This window comes from Schistocerca serialis, chromosome 9, assembly GCF_023864345.2.
Source record: "Schistocerca serialis cubense isolate TAMUIC-IGC-003099 chromosome 9, iqSchSeri2.2, whole genome shotgun sequence".
NCBI lineage: Eukaryota > Metazoa > Arthropoda > Insecta > Orthoptera > Acrididae > Schistocerca > Schistocerca serialis.
In genome coordinates, this window is record NC_064646.1 from 422,029,174 (window position 1) to 422,050,448 (window position 21,275).

Consider the following 21,275-nt stretch of genomic DNA (forward strand, 5'->3'; position numbering starts at 1 on the left):
CTTATTTTTCTTTCTCGCAATCCTTTTTCTTTTCTACACTTTTTCCTCTCCAGTTTTCCTCAGGGTGTGGTTTTGTTGTTGTACATGTAAAAGAATTCATACAAGCATTAATATTTTACAACAATTAGACACATACATAATTACATTCATTACAATAGAATCATATTAATCGGGCCCCAAAGTTGCGGCGCCAATCTCGCGTCCGTCGGCCGTCGTAATTTAATGTATATATTATTATTGTTATTATTATTATTTGATTGTTGCCGACTTACGTGGTGGGCCTTCATAAAAATGATATTTAAGTTGAACAATGTAATAAACTTTTCATATAAATTTCCTCGGCTAGTCAGTTGACGTTAAAGCAAAAGATCTTTAGTTATTAATTACAATTGCGGCCCACACACGCGCGAGAGTATTTTCTTACCTCCGTTAACCATTGTATTGTAGTCAGAGTCCCGGCTCTGGGTCTCGGCTATGCTACTGAAAATAAGAATCTTAAAGCTAAGTATTTCTGCAACTTCGTGCGGCTGTGGAGAAAAATTAATATTATGCTAATAGCGGGCGAGTTTTCCGCTTCCGCTAATTTTTCATAAGTTAATATCGCCACGTAATGGCGTCGTTGGCTGCATCGGCCGCTGCGATTGTTGAGCTGTAAATTACTTGAATGCAGGTTAATTCAAGGAAGGCGGACATGAAATCGGGATCACCTCTTACAAATTAAAAGTGCACAATAATATTAAATAGTTATATTATATGTTTAACTCATACAAATATGCTTACATTTGTCAGCACACACAAGATGTCCCTCTAGACACATTCAAGACAAGCGAAGAAGAAGTGAAGTCGACTAAAAAATTAACAAAAGAGCGTATCTTGTCGTCTCTTTAGATCATTCTGTCATAAATTATTTCTTTGCAATCTAAACCTACACAGAGAAATTATTATTTTACGGCTACATGATAAAAAAAATCTCTTACAAATTATGAATGTCTTCTTTATAAATATTGTCTTTTCGTAATATGGCACTGGGGACGCTATAGGTTTATAACATTACTACGAGAACAGAGGCTCTGCTTGCATTATCTGCATCCAGCAAAACTTCAGGTACTACTGCAAACAGACCTATTCCTGCTAATGCAGGGGAAATCCATAGTATGATGGTACCTTTACTGAATGTGAATTTGCTCTTAGTGTCGTGTACTTCTCTCTGGGATACTAAACCAGGCTTTTAACATTACTTTCTGCTGTGGGCATTTCTGTAATCGAACTGCACATGTATTTACGGTGATATTTCACTTATCTACCACATACAGTTTCAACTACGGTATTTCAAGATTCTGAGAAACAGTGTAGCGCGGTGTTCATTGTATGTCCTGGAACTGGAAGGCAAAAGTGTATGTTTAGTCTTAGTAAAAGACTCAACGGCAGTGAACATGTGAGCTCCAGCACTCAGTTCATATGCTGTTCTACTAGAGACAGCTCATACTCGGCTACTGTAGAAGAACACACAAACAGCTTGTTGTGTTCATTGAACGTTTGTTTGCAACAGGCGACTCTCCCTGTACTGGATTGAGGGTTGATAGTCTTAAAATTATTTCCGTCTGTGAGTCCTTATTGTACTCAGACTCCATAGACATTTCGAATTATGTTTCACTTATCTTTCGGAAACGAACTGCATTGAATTTGCTTTTCATGTGTGTTAGTGGATAAAACTGTTGCGAAATGATCATAAGCACTAATATTAAACCTGCAATGAGAAATAGTACTGCAAGTACTTTCAGGATCATTGGACCCTCATTCAGCGCCACCCTAATCAGAAGCATCAAACCGTCAGGATAAGGACCGATAACCTGAAAAAAAATTAGCTTTTGTGAGACAGGTATGTATATCATATAATGTAAATATTAGAATACAATGTACGAGGTGCGACAATAAAATAATGAGATTGATTTTCTTTGCAGGATGTGGCAACCCTGCAGGCTATCGTAGGCACAATATCTTTGACCTTGGTCTACAAGCTGCTTCTAGTCAAAGCGGCACATCGATGCAACTGCTCAGTCGTGAGTTGTGCTGTAATAAATTAACAAGTGTCTGTGTCTCTCGTCACGAAAATGGAACTGCATAATATTGCGCAACGGTATGCCATTTATTTTTGCCTTAAATTGGGTGAATGGTTTTGGAGAGGAGGTTGTGTCAAGAGTTCCTATTTTTCGTTGGCATGAAATGTTTAGTGAAGGCAGAACGAATGTTGAAGATGAAGACCTCACTGGACGACCATCAACCGCACGGACTGATGTCAACTTGGCCAGGGTGCGTGAACTCGTACGATCTGTTCGAAGATTATTTGTGAAAATGATTGCAGAAGAAGTGAACATCAGTCGAGAAACGGTTCGTCTAATAATAACTGAAGATCTTGGTATGAGAAAGATTTGTGCAAGAATGGCCCCCAAAAATCGTAGTGTGCCATCCCATACCGCTCTGTCAGTACAGCAATTTTTAACCTCAAAACAAATTTTAGTACTACCACAGCCACCTTATTCACCAGATATCGCTCCATGCGACTTTTCTCTATTTCCAAGAGTCAAAACCGTGGTTAAGCGACACCATTTTCAAACAGCACGAGATGTCCAAAAATCGGTGACGAGGGTCTTGGAGGATATTACAGAAGATGAGTTCCAGAATTGTTACCATCAATGGCAGAAGCGCTAGAAAAGTGTGTACAGTCAGGAGGGAAAAACACTAAACTTGTCTATAACCGTAAGTAACATTCTTTTTTCACATCAGTCTTATTACTTTATTGTCGCACCTCGTATGTCTCGAATTTTTTCTGACTCCGTATAATTTGCAAATTTGTGGTTTGAGAGATGCTGTTACTATGAAATGTTTTTTTCACTTGTCACTGGGCTATGTGTAACAATAATCTATCTCACATTTGGCAGTCCAAACTGGCAATGACTGCAACGGAAAGACATCAATAGCTTTAGTCAGTGACGGTAGTATACACTTGGAAAAAATACCTTATCAAAGTACTTAAGATCGAAGTGTACCACAGTTATTCTGTCACAGTAAAAAGTGCCACTGCACTCCGCACTGCAGCAGTAGAAATTAACGAGCCGAGGAAATACGCTGTAAATTATGCTGTGCTCACAAAATTTTTAATTTTGATCCAATATTGTACACTTTGTTAGAGTGTGACCCACGATTTTGTGATAATTACACAAAAGGGGAGGAGGGAAGGGTGGTTAAGTGAAAAATTCCAAAGTTTACGGTAAATATTGACAATATTCTAACAATCTATGAATCCATTTAACGTGAAATACAACAATTCAGTACACATAAATCTTGTATTTAGTGAACAAAACACTACAGAGTATACTTGATCGTTTCACTCACCGTCTCAAACCATATTATCGGTAAAAACATGCCATGGAAAGCAGAAATACTTTTCATGCCGCTCGTTCTTGCAATGAGGTTAATCTGTATTTTGCAGTTTCCTTCAATTGGCAGACCCAAATCCTGCAACATTTCGTTAAAAAATGTAATATGTACGTATTACATCACGTAACAGATAAGTCTTGCTGCTTAATCTTGTCATGCATTTTCGTTCATCCACAACTTATAATACATTTTTTAAACACAAAAGCAACTTAGAATTACATAAAATTCCAAGTCAAGCGGATCTTCAAGGTGAAAAGTATTTAAACCGACAAACTCTGGGAGGTTGTAGGGGGCATCAAGACAAATACAGTATTTTCCCTAATGTCACTTTTTCCTGTGATTAGTATTTAAGCCGGTAGAGGAAGATTTCTCTGGCGGCAAATTAATTAAAACAACAAACCCTTTTCCATTTTTTATGACCAAGAGACAACACATTAACACAACCCAATTTCAGTTACAGTAGATTTTTCAAAAATGCCTTCATTGACACGTAAACAAAGGTTACACCGTCGGATCCTGTTCTGTCTGACACAGGCTAAAGCCCCAGGAGTCTCCTGAATTGTTCCTGCAGCCGCTACTATCCGGGCAACCAGATGCTCTTCTGATGCAACAGGAGTTGCGTAAACAAGGTTGCGCATCTCTCCCCACACAAAAAGTCCAGAGGGGACATATCTGGGGAACGAGCAGGCCATGGTACAGGACCACCTCTGCCAATCCATGTTTCTTGGAACCGTCGGTACAGGAGTCGACGCACATTACGACTGAAATGTGCCGGCGCCCAGTCATGCTGGAACCAAATTCGTTGTCTTGTAGGAAGCGGGACGTCTTCCAGCAATTCTGGCAATGCTCTGGCAAGAAAATTGTAATAGTGCCTGCCATTTAATGGCTTAGGTAGCAGATACGCCCAATTAAACAGTCCTCAACAACACCGACCCACACACTAACGAAGAACCGCACTTGATGAGCGCTAGTAACTTTGGCATGTGGGTTATCCTCACTCCAAACATGCGAATTGTGCATGGTGAAGACTCCATCACGCCGGAACGTTGCTTCATCGGTAAACAACACAGAGGATGGAAATGTAGGATGCATTTCACACTGTTCCAGGTAACACTGCGAAAGCTGTGCTCTGGGTGGATAATCAGCTAGTTCCAGGTTGTGGACACGCTGTAAGTGAAACGGACGTAACAACTGCTCTGGAAGGACTGTTCTTACATTCATCTGATTCGTTCCCATATTACGTGCAATTATACGAGTGCTGATTGAAGCTACAAGACAGCTTCCTCAAATTGCAGCGTTATTACCGTCCGACGGTGTCCCTGTCCAGGTAATATGCTAAATGACCCGGTCTCACGCAGACGTTGGTACACAGCAGCAAAGGTCGTATGATGCGGGATACGGTGATTAGGATATTCTTGTTGATAAACTCGCTGTGCAGCTCGTCCGTTGTGGTGCGCTACGTAGTACGCACCAACCGTATCAGTGTACTCACTCCAGGTGTATCGCCCCATTAGTAAAGAGAGACAGTACACTGGTGGACAGCAGTTGCCTACAACTGAAGAGCGTAATACGCCCTCTAACAACTGAAAATCGTAATAAGGCCTCTAACAACTGAAGAGCGTAATACGGCCTCCACCGGTTTAAATAATCCTCATAGGAAAAATGACATTAGGGAAATATTTGTTTTGATGTCCACTATAACCTCCCAGAGTTTGTCGGTTTAAATACTTTTCACCCTGTATAGTCTACAAGGTGCTCATCCTTAAAAGAATTCAGGACTATTCTCATTTCCAACAGCCTTTATAGTACTATCACTACACTGGTTACAAATGTGGATAGCATTTTCTTTATACATAGAATGGGCTACTCAGTTTTTCTCTCAGATAAATTTGATATGATAGAAATATTAATAATCTCATTTCTGTTTGACTTACAAAGGGCTCGTAAAAATCGTAAACTGACTTTAGTAATATAATTAACTATTGTGATGCATACATCAATTGTGTTTCTCAAGTGGAACTCTTCAATTAGGTAGTTCATCTTTAACCACTATACGTCAAGGTGGGCATTAAGTTACAAGGGTTAATTTTTCAATACACTTCCAATTATCCAAAAATTTTTAGAAATGAGACCAAGACCTTAAAAAGTAAATTAACACGCTTCCTTGTAGTATACTTTTGTTAATCAGCACAGGAGTTCGCAGCAGCTTAGAAGCATTTGAATTTAATGTGTCATTTGGAAATAGTACCTCCAATCACTAGCCTCTACATTTTTCAACGTCTTTTTAATATGTTGTGACTCGTTCCTTTAACGAGTATCTTTGCCTCATGCAATCACACGAATACACCAAAAATAAGCTCATGAATAATGAATATTTTTGTCATATTAACAGAATTTTCCGTCGGTTCTTGGTAGAAGAACATTATAATAAATGAAAAGCATCACTTTGCTTTTGTTCTACAATATAATACTGTAGAACAAAAGCAAACTGCTGCTTTTCATTTATTAGAATATTTTTGTGTATCTGACAACAACTTACATATTTAAATGCATTTAAAAGAGCGTTGTCTGTTATTAGATGTACATGGCGAACAACCAGCACATTTATGCCTCTTTCAACAGCATGCTGTAGTATCACTTCGTAAATGTATGTTATTAGTTCTCCAAATATTAAATACTTTGAATTTCACTGTACTATTTACTGGTGGTAATAATACACTGAGTTGACAAAGTCATGTGATTTCGATGTGGTGGTGGCAGTATAGTGCACAGAAGGTGTAAAAGGCATTGCATTGGCGTAGTCATTTGTACACAGGTGATTCACTTGCGAACGTTTCCGACGTGATTATGATCGCACGACGGAATTAAGACTCTGAACGCGGAGTGGTAATTGGAGCTAGAGTAGTTGGAGCTAGATGCATTGAAAATTCCATTTCGGAAATCGTTAGGGTATTCGGTATTCCGAGATGTACAGTGTCGAGAGTGTGCCTAGAATACCAAATTTCAACATCACCTATCGCAACGGACAAGTGTTCGACGGTCTTCGCTTGAAGACTGAGAGCAGCGGCGTTTGGGTAAAATTGTCAGTGCTAACATACAAGCAGCAGTGCGTGAAATAACCGCAGAAATCAATGTGGGACGTACGTATCCGTAAGGACTATGCGCAAAATTTGGCGCTAATGGGCTATGGCAGCAGACGTCCGACGAGAGTGCCTTTGTTAACAGCACGAGATCGCTTGCAGCGCCTCTCCTGGACTCGTGACCATATCAGTTCGACTCTAGGAGACTGTAAAACCGTGGCCTGATGAGGTGAGTCCTAATTTAAATTTGTAAGCGGTAAAAGTATGGTGCGAGTGCGTCGCAGAGCCCAGGAACCCATGGACCCAAGTTGTCAACAAGACACTGTGCAAGCTGGTAGTGGATCCATAACGGTGTGTGGTGTGTTTACATTGAATTGACTGGGTCCTCTTCATTTTCAGCTACGTGTGGAGACGAATTGCTGTCATTCATAGACGACATTTTCCCAAACAACGATGGGATTTTTATGAGTGTCAGTGTGGCATGCCACTGGGGCACAACTGTTCGCCATTGGTTTGAAGAACATTCTGGACAATTCGAGAGAATGATTTGGCCACCCAGATCGCCCGGAATGCCTCCCATGGAACATTTGTGTGACATAATCGACAAGTTAGTTCGTGCACGAAATCATGCACCTGCAACACTTCCGCAATTATAGACTGTCATAGAGGATCAGTATTTCTGCAGGGACTTTCACGAATTGTTGAGTCCACGCTACGTCGAGTTGCTGCAGTAAGCCAGCAAAAGGAGGTTCGACACGATATACTATGACGAGACATGCAACGGTTTAGACTTCCGTCCATCCTTTTCTGATGATTTTTGCAGCTGCTGTAACCACAGTACGCCTTTGAGGGTGCCACAACACGAGTCCAGCACTGTGTTTCTCCTTCAGCGTTACCAGGTATCGTATTGCCTGACGCTATCAATGTAGGTAAAATTTATGTTATTAATCTGTGTTATTAGTTTGTTTCTCATGTCGTAGCATTTTCACACACGTAGATGTTGTTGCCAATAATCCCTATCACAGCGCATTCTTTTTGTCTGTCTTAGACTGGTCTCAGTATGATCATTACTAATAGAAAGTAGTTATCAAAAAAAGTAAGAAACTAGCGTTCAAATGGCGATTATTAAATAAAATAAACTGACACAATCAAAGGCAACTATAAATACTGTAGTTTGATGTTTATCGATGCAATATCTTCATCGATATTACGTCATCACGAAACTGAATGTTTGCTTGGTATTCGGGCAGTTCGTCTTACCGTTGAAACTGAGAAATATGACTCGTGCTTTTCTTGGTCTGGAGACAGCCCATCGATAGCTTGTAGAAGACTTTCATCTCCGTTCAGGAAGTGGGGGTTAGATATCGCAGCTGGGACATCTGAAAGAGTAAACAAACCACTGTCACTTGTATGCCTTATTGGTGACATAATACTTCATGGCAATAACTCATTGTTGTATTTGTATAAGCGAACATGACAAAATTTTTAAAACAGCTTCGTCAGATACACTGCTCTGTAAAACTTATTGATGAGTTAAATAAAGTTATATAACATATTCACTAGACGGTGGACATGAATGAAAGCGCGGGAGCATTTTGCCAGAGGGTTCCCAGGTGTGCACAGAAAGTTGGACGCCATATGGCCCGAGGTACGCGTGACTGTACGTGCACCATAGAACCGTCCAGCTGTTGTCACCCCATCACAGAAACTCCTTGCCAACCACGTGCCCCGCGCTGGAACAGGTCTCAGAGCATCCAATGGTTTCCATCGTGTTCACACACCCTTTTGTAATGTCCGGAGGACCGTCATCAGTCTTGGTGGCTTCAGTGTAATCATTGTCTTCTAATAAAATCGTCATTTCAGTTCGTCTCATGGCCTATTTCCTTCAGTTACCTTCTGCACTACACTCCAACAGTTCTTTCTGTGTATGGTCCAACTTTTCTCGAGCTATGTTACTTGCCAGTGACACATCATGTGAAAGTTACTTTCGTTCTAAAGTTTTGAACACCTATGTGTTAACAAAGAATCCAGCACATGCAAGACGTGTAGAAAAATTTCTGTGGGGTGACAGACCTCTAAATGGCGAAGTATGCTAAAAATTGGTTCGTGAACATGAAACAAAACGGTACATCGAGAAGTAAAATAGGAAAGGCAGCTTGGTAATTAAATACGAACTGACAGATACCTCTGCAGTTTTCTCAAGGAACTTTGTCATTTCTTAACGCTAATATTCAAAACAGATTTTGTAGTGAAGTGCAGAAAAAGTTTCGCAAGGTTTGAAACACGTTTGTTACATATTTAATCCACGAAACTCCTCGCCACCAGAGAATCGTTCGTCTTAAAAATTCCCGTCAGCCATTTGATTGGAAACGTCATGTTTTTTCGTTGCATTAGAGAAACAACGCTTGTGAAAGAATTGATGAGTCCAGTCAGTAGATGCGTATTAGATTTGAAAAACACTCCATGACATAGACAGTAACGATTCTTATTATTACTTTTGTTGTTGTTTCCTGTCAAAATACGGGTTTCGCGTAGCTCTCAACATTATTCTGTTCTGTGCAAGACTCTTCATCTCCTAATAACAACTGTACCCTACATCCCTTTGAATCTGCTCGATGTATTCATATCTTGGTGTCTCTCTATAATGACCCCCTAGACTTCCCTCTAACACTAAACTGATCATCTCTTGAAGTCTCAGAACGTTTCCCATCAAACGATTCCTTCTTGCCAGCCGGGGTGGCCGAGCAGTTCTAGGCGCTACAGTCTGGAACCGCGCGACCGTTTGGAACGCAGGTTCGAATCCTGCCTCGGGCATGGCTGTGTGTGATGGCCTTAGGTTAGTTAGGTTTGAGTAGTTCTAAGTTCTAGGAGACTAATGACCTCAGAAGTTAAGTCCCATAGTGCTCAGAGCCATTTGAACCATTTGATTCCTTCTTTCGGTAAAGTTATGCCACAAATTTCTTTTCTCCCCAGTTCTACACAATGCCTCCTAATTATATACATGGTATTCCTATGTAACCTTTAGCATCCTTCTGTAGCGACACATTTCAAAAGTATGTATTCCCTCACAGTCTTAACTGTGTATCGTCCACGTTTCACTTTCAAACCACGAATCGGACAAACACCTCCAGCAACAAACTTCCTAACAGTTAAACAGGCAGTGTACAGATGAGACTAATTAGATAACACTAATGCGTATCATATCTGAATATTTCTCAAGCATTTTCAGCTGCTACGACATGGGAGTAACTGGGGATATTAATCTAACCTGCGACCTGTCTTATCCAGTTCAACGTGGACTTCATAGCCGCATGCAACTCAGCATTAATTTCCTCTCTTGTGCGAAACTTTTCATCTGAGAGTAGCATTTGCAACCTACGTCCTCATTTACTTGCTGGATGTATTCCAATTTCTGTTTTCCTCTACAGTTTTTATCCTCTACAGCTGCCTCTAGTACCATGGAATTTATTCCCTGATGTCTTAACAGATGTCCTATCGTACTGCCCCTTCTCCTTTTCAGTGTTTTCCACATGTTCCTTTCCCTAGCGATTCTGCAGAGAACCTCCTTGTTCCATATCTTGTCAGTCCAGCTATGTTTAAACATTCATCTGTAGCACCACATTTCATAGGCTTCCATTCTCTTCTGTTCCAGTTTTCCTACAGTCAGTATCTCACTACCATACAATGCTGTGCTTCAAACGTACATTCTCAGAAATTACTTCTTCCAGTTAAGGACTATGTTTGATACTAGCAGACTTCTGTTTGCCGGGAATGCCTCATTTTTGCCAGTACTAGTCTGCTTTTCACGTCCTCCTTGCTCCGTCCGCCTTACGTTATTTTGCTGATTAGGTAACTGATTCCAAAACTTCGTCTACTTCCTGATCCCCAATTCTATCGTCATGTTTCCTACTGTTCTAATTTCTGCTGCTTCTTATTACTTTCGTGTTTCTTCGATTTACTCTCAGTACATGTTCTGGACTCATTAGAATGTTCGTTCCATTCAGGAGACCAACTAATTCTTCTTCACTTCCACTGAGGTTCTCAATGTCATCAGAGAATCTCACCATTCATATATTTTACTTTGAATTTGAATCCCACTATTGAACCTTTCATTTCCGTCATTGCTTCTTCGACGTATATATTGAACAGAAGTACCGAAAGACCACATCCCTCTCTGACGCTATTCTCACCCCGAGCAATTAATTCTTTATCTTTCAGACTTATTGTTCCCTTCAGGTTCTTGTACAAATTGTGCACTACCGTCTTTCCCTATAGCTTACAGCAATCTCTCACAGAATTTCGGACATCCTGCACCATTTTACATTGTCGAATGGTTTTCCCATATACATAAATAAAGCTAATGAACATGTCTCGATTTTTCTTCAGTCTTGTTGCTATTGTCAACCGCAACGTCAGAATTGCCTCACTCGTGCCTTTACTTATCCTAAAGCCATACTAATCGTTATATAACAGACCCAGAATTTTTCTTTACTATTCTTCTGCATATTATTCTCGTCAGTAACTTGGACGCATGACCTGTTAGGCTGATTGTGCTATAATTCTCGCATTTGCCACCTCTTGGAGTGTTAGGAAATGTGTGGATGATGTTTTTACGTATGTCTGATCGAATATCGCCAGCCTCATACATTCTACACACCAACATTAATAGTCTTTCGATTAAAACTTCCTCCATTGACATTGGGAATGCCGATTGAATATTATCTATCCCTTATGCCTTATTTGATCTTAAATCTTCCAAAGCTCTTTTAGATTCTGATTCTAACACTGGATCCCCTATATCTTCCCTATCGACTCCTGTTTCTTCTTCTACCACGTCACCAGACAAGTCTTCCCTCTCATAGAGGCCTCCAATGTACTCTTTCCATCTATCTACTCTCTCCTGTGCATTTAGGAGTGGAATTCCCGTTGTATTCTTAATGTTACCTTTTAATTTTACTGAGATTGGTTTTTGCTTTTATACTTGGTAAGTCCTTCCTTCCGACAATAATTTATTTTCAGATTTATTAACATCTTCCATACAGCCATTTCGTTTCAACTTCCCTGCACGTCCTATTTGTTTCATCCTCAGCTACTGTATTCTTAAATTTCCCGGAGCATTTTTGTACTTCCTTATTCCATCGATCAACTGAAGTATTTTATTTATTACCCATGGTTTCTCACCATGGCAGTTACCATCTTTGTCCCAATGTTTTTCTTTTCAACTTCTGTGATTGCTCTTTTTGGCGATGTCCATTCCTCTTCAACGGTAGTGCCTACTGCACTGTTCATTATCGGATTGTATATAGCCTCAGAGAACTTCAAGTGTGTGACTTGATTCCTTAGTACTTCTGTACCCCACTTCTTTACACAGTGACTAGTCTCTTGGGCTTCAGTCTACTCTTCATGACTGCTAATTTGTGATTTGAGTGTATATCTCATCCTGGGTACGCTTTACAATCCAATATATGATTTCGAAATCTCTACTGGACCATGGTGCCATCTAACTAAAATCTTCCCGTATCTCCAAAATCTTATACAAATATACCTCCTCCTCTTGTGACTCTTGAATAGAGCAGTCGCTGTTAATGACTGATATGTATTGCAGAACTCTATTAGTCTCTCTCCTCTGTCATTTGTAGTATGAAGCCTATATTCTCCCGTAACGTCTACTCTCTCTGCTACAACCACATTCCAATCCCATATGACGATTAGATTTTCATCTCCCTTTACATACTGAATTACCCGTTCAATATTTTCATATTCTTTCTCTGTCTCTTCATCGTCTGCATGGGACGATGGCATGTCATCTAAACTACTGATGTCATTATTGGACTGCTGTTGATTCTGACGGAAATAAGCCTATCACTGAACTGAGAGATATTATGCTAACTTTGAAAAATTGCAGTTTCGTATGCAACTCACTGGAAAGCATACGGCAATCTGAGCTGACTGATAAGTCTATTTTTGAGTAAATTTACAGTTTCTCACTGTAAGGTTCAAAACCGAACTCTTTGCTTCAAGATATCAACTCGGTGTGGTCAAGAAGATTTGTCCCGTCGATATTCGTCACCCAGCGTTAATGATAATGACTGAGGCTATTTTCACGATAAGTTAAATAGCTACCTGAGTGACACTCATGTCGTTAACTTCTGACTGTGAGTGTTTCCTTGATTTAATAACTGTCATTTTCTCGTTTTATTTCAAATGAATGCGTGATTAAAACAAATGGAACTGAGATTATTTAAGTGCATGACTTACTGAAATAACAAGGAGAAACTTCTGCTACACCTGCCGGTAGACAATCTCGGTTTTGGCCATCACAATAGCACGAGTTATCCGGATTCTTGTCAGGAGTGTCGTATGCGTCATCTTTTAATTTGTACTGGCGTAACTTCAGACCATATGCTGTTACGTTTTTCCCAAATACTGCTGGTATAGGCCGACAAAAGTACTTTCGGTATACCCACATAGTCTCGTTCTCTGGAAGATACCTGAAAATAGGAACAGTTATCTCTCATAAATTTGGAATATAAAAACATTCAGTTAATAACTAATGCAACAAAGGCGTTTGTAAATACTCTTCTAACACACGTCACATTAACCTCTTACGCGATATGTTACACAGGGTGTTGGAGGTATAAATGCAGACATTTTGATTGGCGACTCAGGACAGTGTACTGAACGACAATACAGCAGTATTTCCTTCATTTAAAGACTATTAATTGTAGTTATTAGCAATAGTATGTATTAACTAAATACATGTGGCAATAGGAAGCCATCAATGCCTATTTTCCCCAGGGCAGCAATTAAAGTTCTGAAGCATGGATGCATGTATTCAAAACGGTTCGTCCATACCGAAAGAAGTAGTCCACCTAGTGCCATAATTACAATGGTCCAATTAGAATGTGTGTGGAAAATATTAGATAGTATACTATGTGGCAAGTTTACGGAACGACTGTAGGACACAGGGAAAAAAAACACACTGAAGTGGGTACACCTTAAGTTACCAATGGTGACAATATGCACACTTAAGCCTTCAAAGCCGTGTGTAATCTGAACCGAAAAGTTTCTCATTCGTTCGTTGTCCATGTAGAGAGTAATGTGAACGATGGCAGCACTGTGGGGGTTAACGAACCACTTCTCTTCAACAATTTAGTGCTCTTGAGCCTTCAGCTGCAAGTTCCCAGTAACCTATGTGTTACTTAGAACCACTCCGCAATCAAGAGGAGATTCTCATTGACGTATCTTTTCTCTGAACAAATTCTAGATTTGTTCCTTCTGTATAATATGAAGCCAACATCTCTGTCACGTTATCAACGGTTGCCATACCCTCCTCCCACCTATTTCTCTTTCCCTTCTCCCATTTCATTTGTCAACCTTATCGATTTTTCTCGTCCATCTCTGAACAGTTTTTTTCTGCACAACTGATTCACTTTGTTCTGCTGCCATACAATTGTTTACATGTTATTAATAACATTAGAGTAGAGGGTAATGAGAAACTTGCTTAACAGAAAGTTATTAAGATCGATCTTTCTGGAATACCATACCTCAGTCACAATACTTATCATCGTTTTAGTGTTGTTCTGTACTGCTCAGGAATTACACTTATTCTCATGGCCATTCAGCTGTAATCGGTATTGCTATCATACATATATACATATCCGGCTGTTTCGGGCAACAGACCACGTGCTTTTTTCTCAAACTGCCCCCATCTCTTCTGTTTCTGTGCTCAGGTCCTCCATGTGTCTGCACTGTCGAGGGCTGCCAGGTCCTTCACCAAGTTATCTGTGGCATCTGGTATTTGGATACCCTGCAAGTACTTTCTGCACCTGTCTTTCTTCTGGCTTATTCTTATTTCACAAATTCTTATTTTTCGTTACCAATCTTTAATTTAGTTTCATAATTTTTAATACAGATGAGTAGATTATTTCAGATGAGTGATAATTCATCTGTTCTGAAAAACAGATAACTGTTCCAATAAAGAAACAATAAAGAAACTTATAAAAATGTTTCACTAGTTGGTTTTTATTTTACTTCATAACTCCAAATGCTACTACAAAAAATAATAAATTATACTATAATGAAGAAACGATAGGGATTCCTGTTGGTCAATATGGTTTCAAAATTTTCGAAATACTTATTCAGTCGAAGAAAACATAATGATCACTTCAAAGAAGATAATATTTCAAATAGAGTTTTTATTGAAAGTGATGTTAAATTATTTATGCATAAAAAAGATTGCATTGGTCAAATTTTGGTATTTAATAGTCAAATTATTGAACCTAATGAAATAGCAATTGCTAATAATGTTCCTAAAATTATTCCATTTGAATTAACAAATATTAATTTTAATCAAGCTGATGGAATGTTCGTTAAATGTAATGATCACTTTCACAGAGAAACTAACGATATTTTTTCATTCAACGGTCCTGAATCTGAAGGACCAGTAATTTGCGAAACAAATTGTCCTATAAGTATTCCAATTTTTGATACTATTAAACATTTAATAATTACTATTACTGATGAAATGATAATTTGAATGACTTCAGTGGTGCTTGTGTCACAGGAAGTTTAAAAATGAATTAATAAATTTTTCCTTTTAATTCATGAACAAAACTGACAGTTGTCAATTTAACTAATTTTCTGTTAATGATGAAAATAATTCAGATCTCCCTAACTGCAAAACAGAATTTAATATTAACACTTGAGATGGTTGGTTTTATCCTAATAATTTACAATTCTGATGGAATGGTTTTTCATCATATGATATTAAATCGAATTTTAAACTAATTGATAGTTGTACATTAAAACTGTTCAGCATTATTACAATGAAAAAAGGAAACATTATTTTATCTAGAATAGAACACCCATTTATTTCTTCATCAACACTTTTTCGATTAACTTCATATCAAATGAGTGAACTATTGGAGGACTTATTGTCAACAATGGTAAAATTAAAAACAAAAAGTCGAGTACTTTATCCATCAGAATTATTTGGGGGATTGTTAAAGGATGTTAAAGTAATAATTTGGGAAGGAGATTTAACTGTAATTGTACATGTAATTCTAGAAAATATGAAGTAGCTTCTATTCTTCGACTGACTGGTAATAACAATAATAGTACACTTCCAAAAAAAGATAAATTGTTGTAAAAAGTATTAAAATTATTGTTTTTGTTGTTAAATATGAATCAGAATATTCGCTTGAACAGGAAAAAGAAAGACTGAAAAATGCAAAATTCCAAGTTCTTTCTTTGAACTGCAAGAAATTAAACTGGATTAAATGGTAAAGGAAACTTTTAATTAGATATTACTAATTGTTATAATTCTGCTGAATATGATTTGCCTTGCTTTATTTTTGTTGTCTTCCAAAATAATCGACAAAATAATCAGTTAAATGACTCTACTTTTTTTGATCACATTATATTACAAAAATTCATTTTGAAAATGGAAGAGCTGAAGTTTTTCCTCAAGAATTATGCAATCTTGATCCACCTTATTACTTTCCAAGAGCTTACGATGCTATTAGATATTTTAATTAATTAAACAATTAAATAAGGATGTAAATGTAAATCCATCCAATTTTATTCAAAATTATCCCATCTGTGTCATAAATATGCATGTTATTGAATTTCCATGAATTTTAGAATTTTTATTATTTAAATTTAATTTTTTGAATATAAAATTTTAATAAATAAATTTATTTTTTAATTAACTGTTTATTTTGTTTGCGGATATATAAATTTTTAAATGAGTGAAAATTTGAAACTGAAATCTTGATTTTAAATTTGAGAATTTAGGAAAAAACGCTAATTGAGTTAGAATTGTCATATAGATACTACAGTTTCCGTTTCATGGCGAGACATACTGGGTTTACATGTTCACCCTTATGTTGAGAGAGTTTCTACCTTGGCCACCTAGTTCGACGAGTCTCTCCCTGATTGACAACGTTTGGATCATTATGGGGAGTAACTGCCAACCAACTCAGAATTTTGACGATGTTTCTCTCCAGTTTGAGAGAATTTTACGTGATATCCCCCAGGAGGACATCCAAAAACTCTTTCAATCAATGCCAAACTGAAACTATATCTCTTGAATAAGACCAATATTTGTGAAAGAAACTGTAACTATTGGTTAATATATACATGTACATCACACCATCTTATTTCTGTCCCATTCTGATAATTCCCTCTTGGTGTATCTTCGTGTTGCTGAAGTGGTGAACTCCCTTGAGCCTCATACCATCCATCCCAAGAAATTCTTGCTGCTCTTGGGTTCTTCCGAACTGCATTAACTCTGTTTTGTCTCGATTCACCTTCAGTCCAGCCATCTGTGCATAATTGTCCACTTCCTGGGACTTTTCTTTGTGTTTTGATTCTCTATGTTTTGATTCCCTCAAGATCTCCAGATGTTGTTTTCTCTCCAGAATCCAAAGACGTTCTCTCCAGAACAACTTCCCTCCTCTCTCTACCAGTTTGTACAATTCTCTGCCGGTGAGAAAGAGTTCGCAGAGTGCTGGACAATGACACTGAGGTTAACAAAATAACTAACTTGTCGCCTACCATGTCAACCAGTTTCTTATCTTCCATGCACATTGTTCTTAAACAGTTATGTGTGACACTCCCATTCTTCAGGTAAGCTTTCTCTTCAGCCATCATGATAGACCTCACATCCGAATTTCTTGGAAACTGGTGTCCCGACTTCCTCTTCTGTGCTACCTCTCAACTAACCAGGAGCCCTCCTACAACTATTTAGACAAGACCCCTTGAAAAGCAGCACCATATTGTCGGCTCATTACTGTTCAAAGACAGAGAAGAATTCCGGAAGAAATGCATCACCATCACAGTCCCAAAGAACACAAATAATTGAGTGTTACGTCCACAGCGTTCCAGAAAGGCGACACATCAGCGGAAAACCAAGATATTTTGAAATGTGTTTTGACCCGATTTTACAATTTGTTGAAATCGAGATTCTGTACTAGTGCAGTTACTCGTCGTGGCACGTTATACTTTGAATAGTGGCCTGTATCCCACATTGTACAGGTCACATTATACAGATCTGTCAGAGTGCACTTCTTAGGCAATAGGGTCAAACATTACCATAGTTGCAACACTGCATCTGTCGTGAGGAGACACTTTAACTTAACCCCCTGACTTTCTCTTTTGGAAGGGTAGCCGAAACTCTCAGAGGTTCTCAACCAGAAAACTAGCTACTCTGGCTCATCATTGAATCAGCTGAACCACCCAAAATGTCACACACAAACTTGCCACCAGACGATAAGGACCGATTAAAAGCAGATAGCTTAATCCTGGCAATCACAGAAGTTACTTATAATAAGTGTTAGTTTATTAACTGGCAGAGATAAAACTCAGACTGTGATCGATTTAAATTAATGAAACATGAGCCATGTCATCCAGAAATGGAATAACACATATCAGTTTGCACCAGTTGATTGCTGGATTCTGTGCAGTAAAATGCGTCGATGTGGAAATGTGACAGAACCGAAGAAACGAGCTGTCACTTCCGTATGTAAAAATGATCACAATGAGATTGAAGTAGCCCGATTTGTTACTGTACTTCTCGATTTCATCAAGAGATGCCTTCAGGCACAATCCACAGTTTCGTTTGATGCTGAGTTAGTTTCAAAGCCAACATGCATAGGGAGCTTCATGCAGTGGACATCAGAAGTCGGGTACACTGCGAAAGGCCATTTCTCATTCAAAGCTGCACGTATTCAGTGGGCCAACCAACACCGAAAATAGACGGAAGCCAACTGAAGGCATCTGGCGTGGTCCGACTAGTCATGATTTTGCCTTTTTTTAAATGATGCAAAGTTTTGTGAATCTTGATGGCTCAGTGAGGCACTTAATATAGAGTGCGTGGACTGTGTAGTACAGGCTTGAGGTGGCCCTGTGGTGTCTCGGGGTGTTTTGCGATAGCGCGGCCATTTAGGTTGTCGTATTTGTGAAACACGATATATAGTGGAAACTTGTCAGCGACCAAATGAATTTGCTACAGACACTCGCCTCTTCCAAGTCGACATAATTCATGCTTAACTGCACACATACGTTCCTTCTTTGACGAACACTCGGACTCAACATCGCTCATCAGCTGGCCTGCTAATTCACCTGATTCTAAAATCACAGAAACTCTCAGGGGCGTTTCACAACAGCGCGTGAGCGGCTTCGTCTGCGTATGACACACCTGAAGTATTTTGTGGACTATACTCTTTGCTACTGACGATAGTTTCAAGGCCAGAAGTAGTATTACACGGTACCAGTGTGATCTCTCCAGGATGTTGGCAAATGTTTTAACTAGTCTGATTACGTTTGTAACTTAACACGCCGATGCAGTGTGACACGCTCCAGCTGAATATATTTACACAAACGTCTGCCACTTACTTTATCAGCTTACGACCAAATTCCACTAAAAAGAGACTGGAAATAACATTCACAGTTAATTAGCTAACTCCTGTATGTTTAAATTTTAGTTTAAAGTGTTGTTATTGTGGTCTTCAGTCTTGAGACTGGTTTGATGCAGCTCTCCATGCTACTCTATCTTATGCAAGCTTCTTCATCTCCCAGTACCTACTGCAACCTACACCCTTCTGAATCTGCTTAGTGTATTCATCTCTTGGTCTCCCTCTACAATTTTTACCCTCCATGCTGATCTCCAATACTAATTGTGATCCCTTGATGCCTCAAAACATGTCCTACCAACCGATCCCTTCTTCTAGTCAAGTTGTGCCACAAACTTCTCTTCTCCCCAATCCTATTCAATACTTCCTCATTAGTTATGTGATCTACCCACCTAATCTTCAGCATTATTGTGTAGCACCACATTTCGAAAGCTTCTATTCTCTTCTTGTCCAAACTATTTATCGACCATGTTTCACTTCCATACATGGCTACACTCCATACAAATACTTTCAGAAATGACTTCCTGACACTTAAATCTATACTCGATGTTAACAAATTTCTCTTCTTCAGAAACGCTTGCCTTGCCATTGCCAGTCTACATTTTATATCCTCTCTACTTCGACCATCATCAGTTATTTTGCTCCCGAAATAGCAAATCTTCTTTACTACTTTAAGTTTCTCATTTCCTAATCTAATTCCCTCAGCATCACACGATTTATTTCGACTACATTCCATTATCCTCGTTTTGCTTTTGTTGATGTTCATCTTATATCGTCCTTTCAAGACACTGTCCATTCCATTCAACTGCTCTTCCAAGTCCTTTGCTGTCTCTGACAGAATTACAATGTCATCGACGAACTTCAAAGTTTTTATTTCGTCTCCATGGATTTTAATACCTACTACGAATTTTTCTTTTGTTTCCTTTACTGCTTGCTCAATATACAGATTGAATAACATCGGGGAGAGGCTACAACCCTGTCTTACTCCCTTCCCAACCACTGCTTCCCTTTCATGTCCCTCGACTCTTATAACTGCCATCTGGTTTCTGTACAAATTGTAAATAGCCTTTCGCTCCCTGTATTTTACCCCTGCCACCTTTAGAATTTGAAAGAGAGTATTCCAGTCAACATTGTCAAAAGCTGTCTCTCAGTCTACAAATGCTAGAAACGTAGGTTTGCCTTTCCTTAATCTTCCTTCTAATATAAGTCGTAAGGTCAGTATTGCATCACGTGTTCCAGTATTTCTACGGAATCAAAACTGATCTTCCCCGAGGTTGGCTTCTACTAGTTTTTCCATTCGTCTGTAAAGAATTCGTGTTAGTATTTTGCAGCTGTGGCTTATTAAACTGATTGTTCGGTAATTTTCACATCTGTCAACACCTGCTTTCTTTGGGATTGGAATTATTATATTCTTCTTGAAGTCTGAGGGTATTTCGCCTGTTTCATACATCTTGCTCACCAGATGGTAGAGTTTTGTCAGGACTGGCTCTCCCAAGGCTGTCTGTAGTTCCAATGGAATGGTGTCTACTCCGGGGGCCTTGTTACGACTCAGATCTTTCAGTGCTCTGTCAAACTCTTCACGCAGTATCGTATCTCCCATTTCATCTTCATCTACATCCTCTTCCATTTCCATAATATTGTTCTCAAGTACATCGCCCTTGTATAGACCCTCTATATTCTCCTTCCACCTTTCTGCTTTCACTTCTTTGCTTAGAACTGGGTTTCCATCTGAGCTCTTGATGTTCAAACAAGTGGTTCTCTTATCTCCAAAGGTCTCTAATTTTCCTGTAGGCAGTATCTATCTTACCCCTAGTGAGATAAGCCTCTACATCCTTACATTTGTCCTCTAGCCATCCCTGTTTAGCCATTTTGCACTTCCTGTCGATCTCATTTTTGAGACGTTTGTATTCCTTTTTGCCTGCTTCATTTACTACGTTTATATATTTTCTCCTTTCATCAATTAAATTCAATGTTTCTTCTGTTACCCAAGGATATCTACTAGCCCTTGTCTTTTTACCTACTTGATCCTCTGCTGTCTTCACTACTTCATCCCTCAAAGTTACCCATTCTTCTTCTACTGTATTCGTTTCCCCCATTCCTGTCAATTGTTCCCTTATGCTCTCCCTGAAACTCTGTACAACCTTTGGTTCTTTCAGTTTATCCAGGTCCCATCTCCTTAAATTCCCACCTTTTTGTACTTTCTTCAGTTTAATCTACAGTTCATATCCAACAGATTGTGGTCAGAGTTCACATTTGCCCCTGGAAATGTCTTACAATTTAAAACCTGGTTGCTAAATCTCTGTCTTACCATTATATCATCTATGTGATACCTTTTAGTATC

At 38.9% G+C, this 21,275-nt stretch overlaps 1 protein-coding gene across 2 annotated transcripts in view; it reads right to left on the reverse strand.

Moving 5' to 3' along the window:
* Positions 1-1,045: 1,045 nt before the first annotated feature.
* Positions 1,046-21,275, reverse strand: part of LOC126419028 (sensory neuron membrane protein 2-like) — a 242,499-nt gene continuing 222,269 nt past the window's right edge. For both annotated transcript variants that reach the window (XM_050086088.1, XM_050086087.1), the window contains 4 exons: positions 12,777-13,009; positions 7,779-7,897; positions 3,394-3,516; positions 1,046-1,850 (listed from right to left, as the gene is read on the reverse strand). In XM_050086088.1, the coding sequence (XP_049942045.1) occupies positions 1,644-1,850; positions 3,394-3,516; positions 7,779-7,897; positions 12,777-13,009 (682 nt within the window). In that variant the 3' untranslated portion in view covers positions 1,046-1,643. The remainder of the gene's footprint in view (positions 1,851-3,393; positions 3,517-7,778; positions 7,898-12,776; positions 13,010-21,275) is intronic.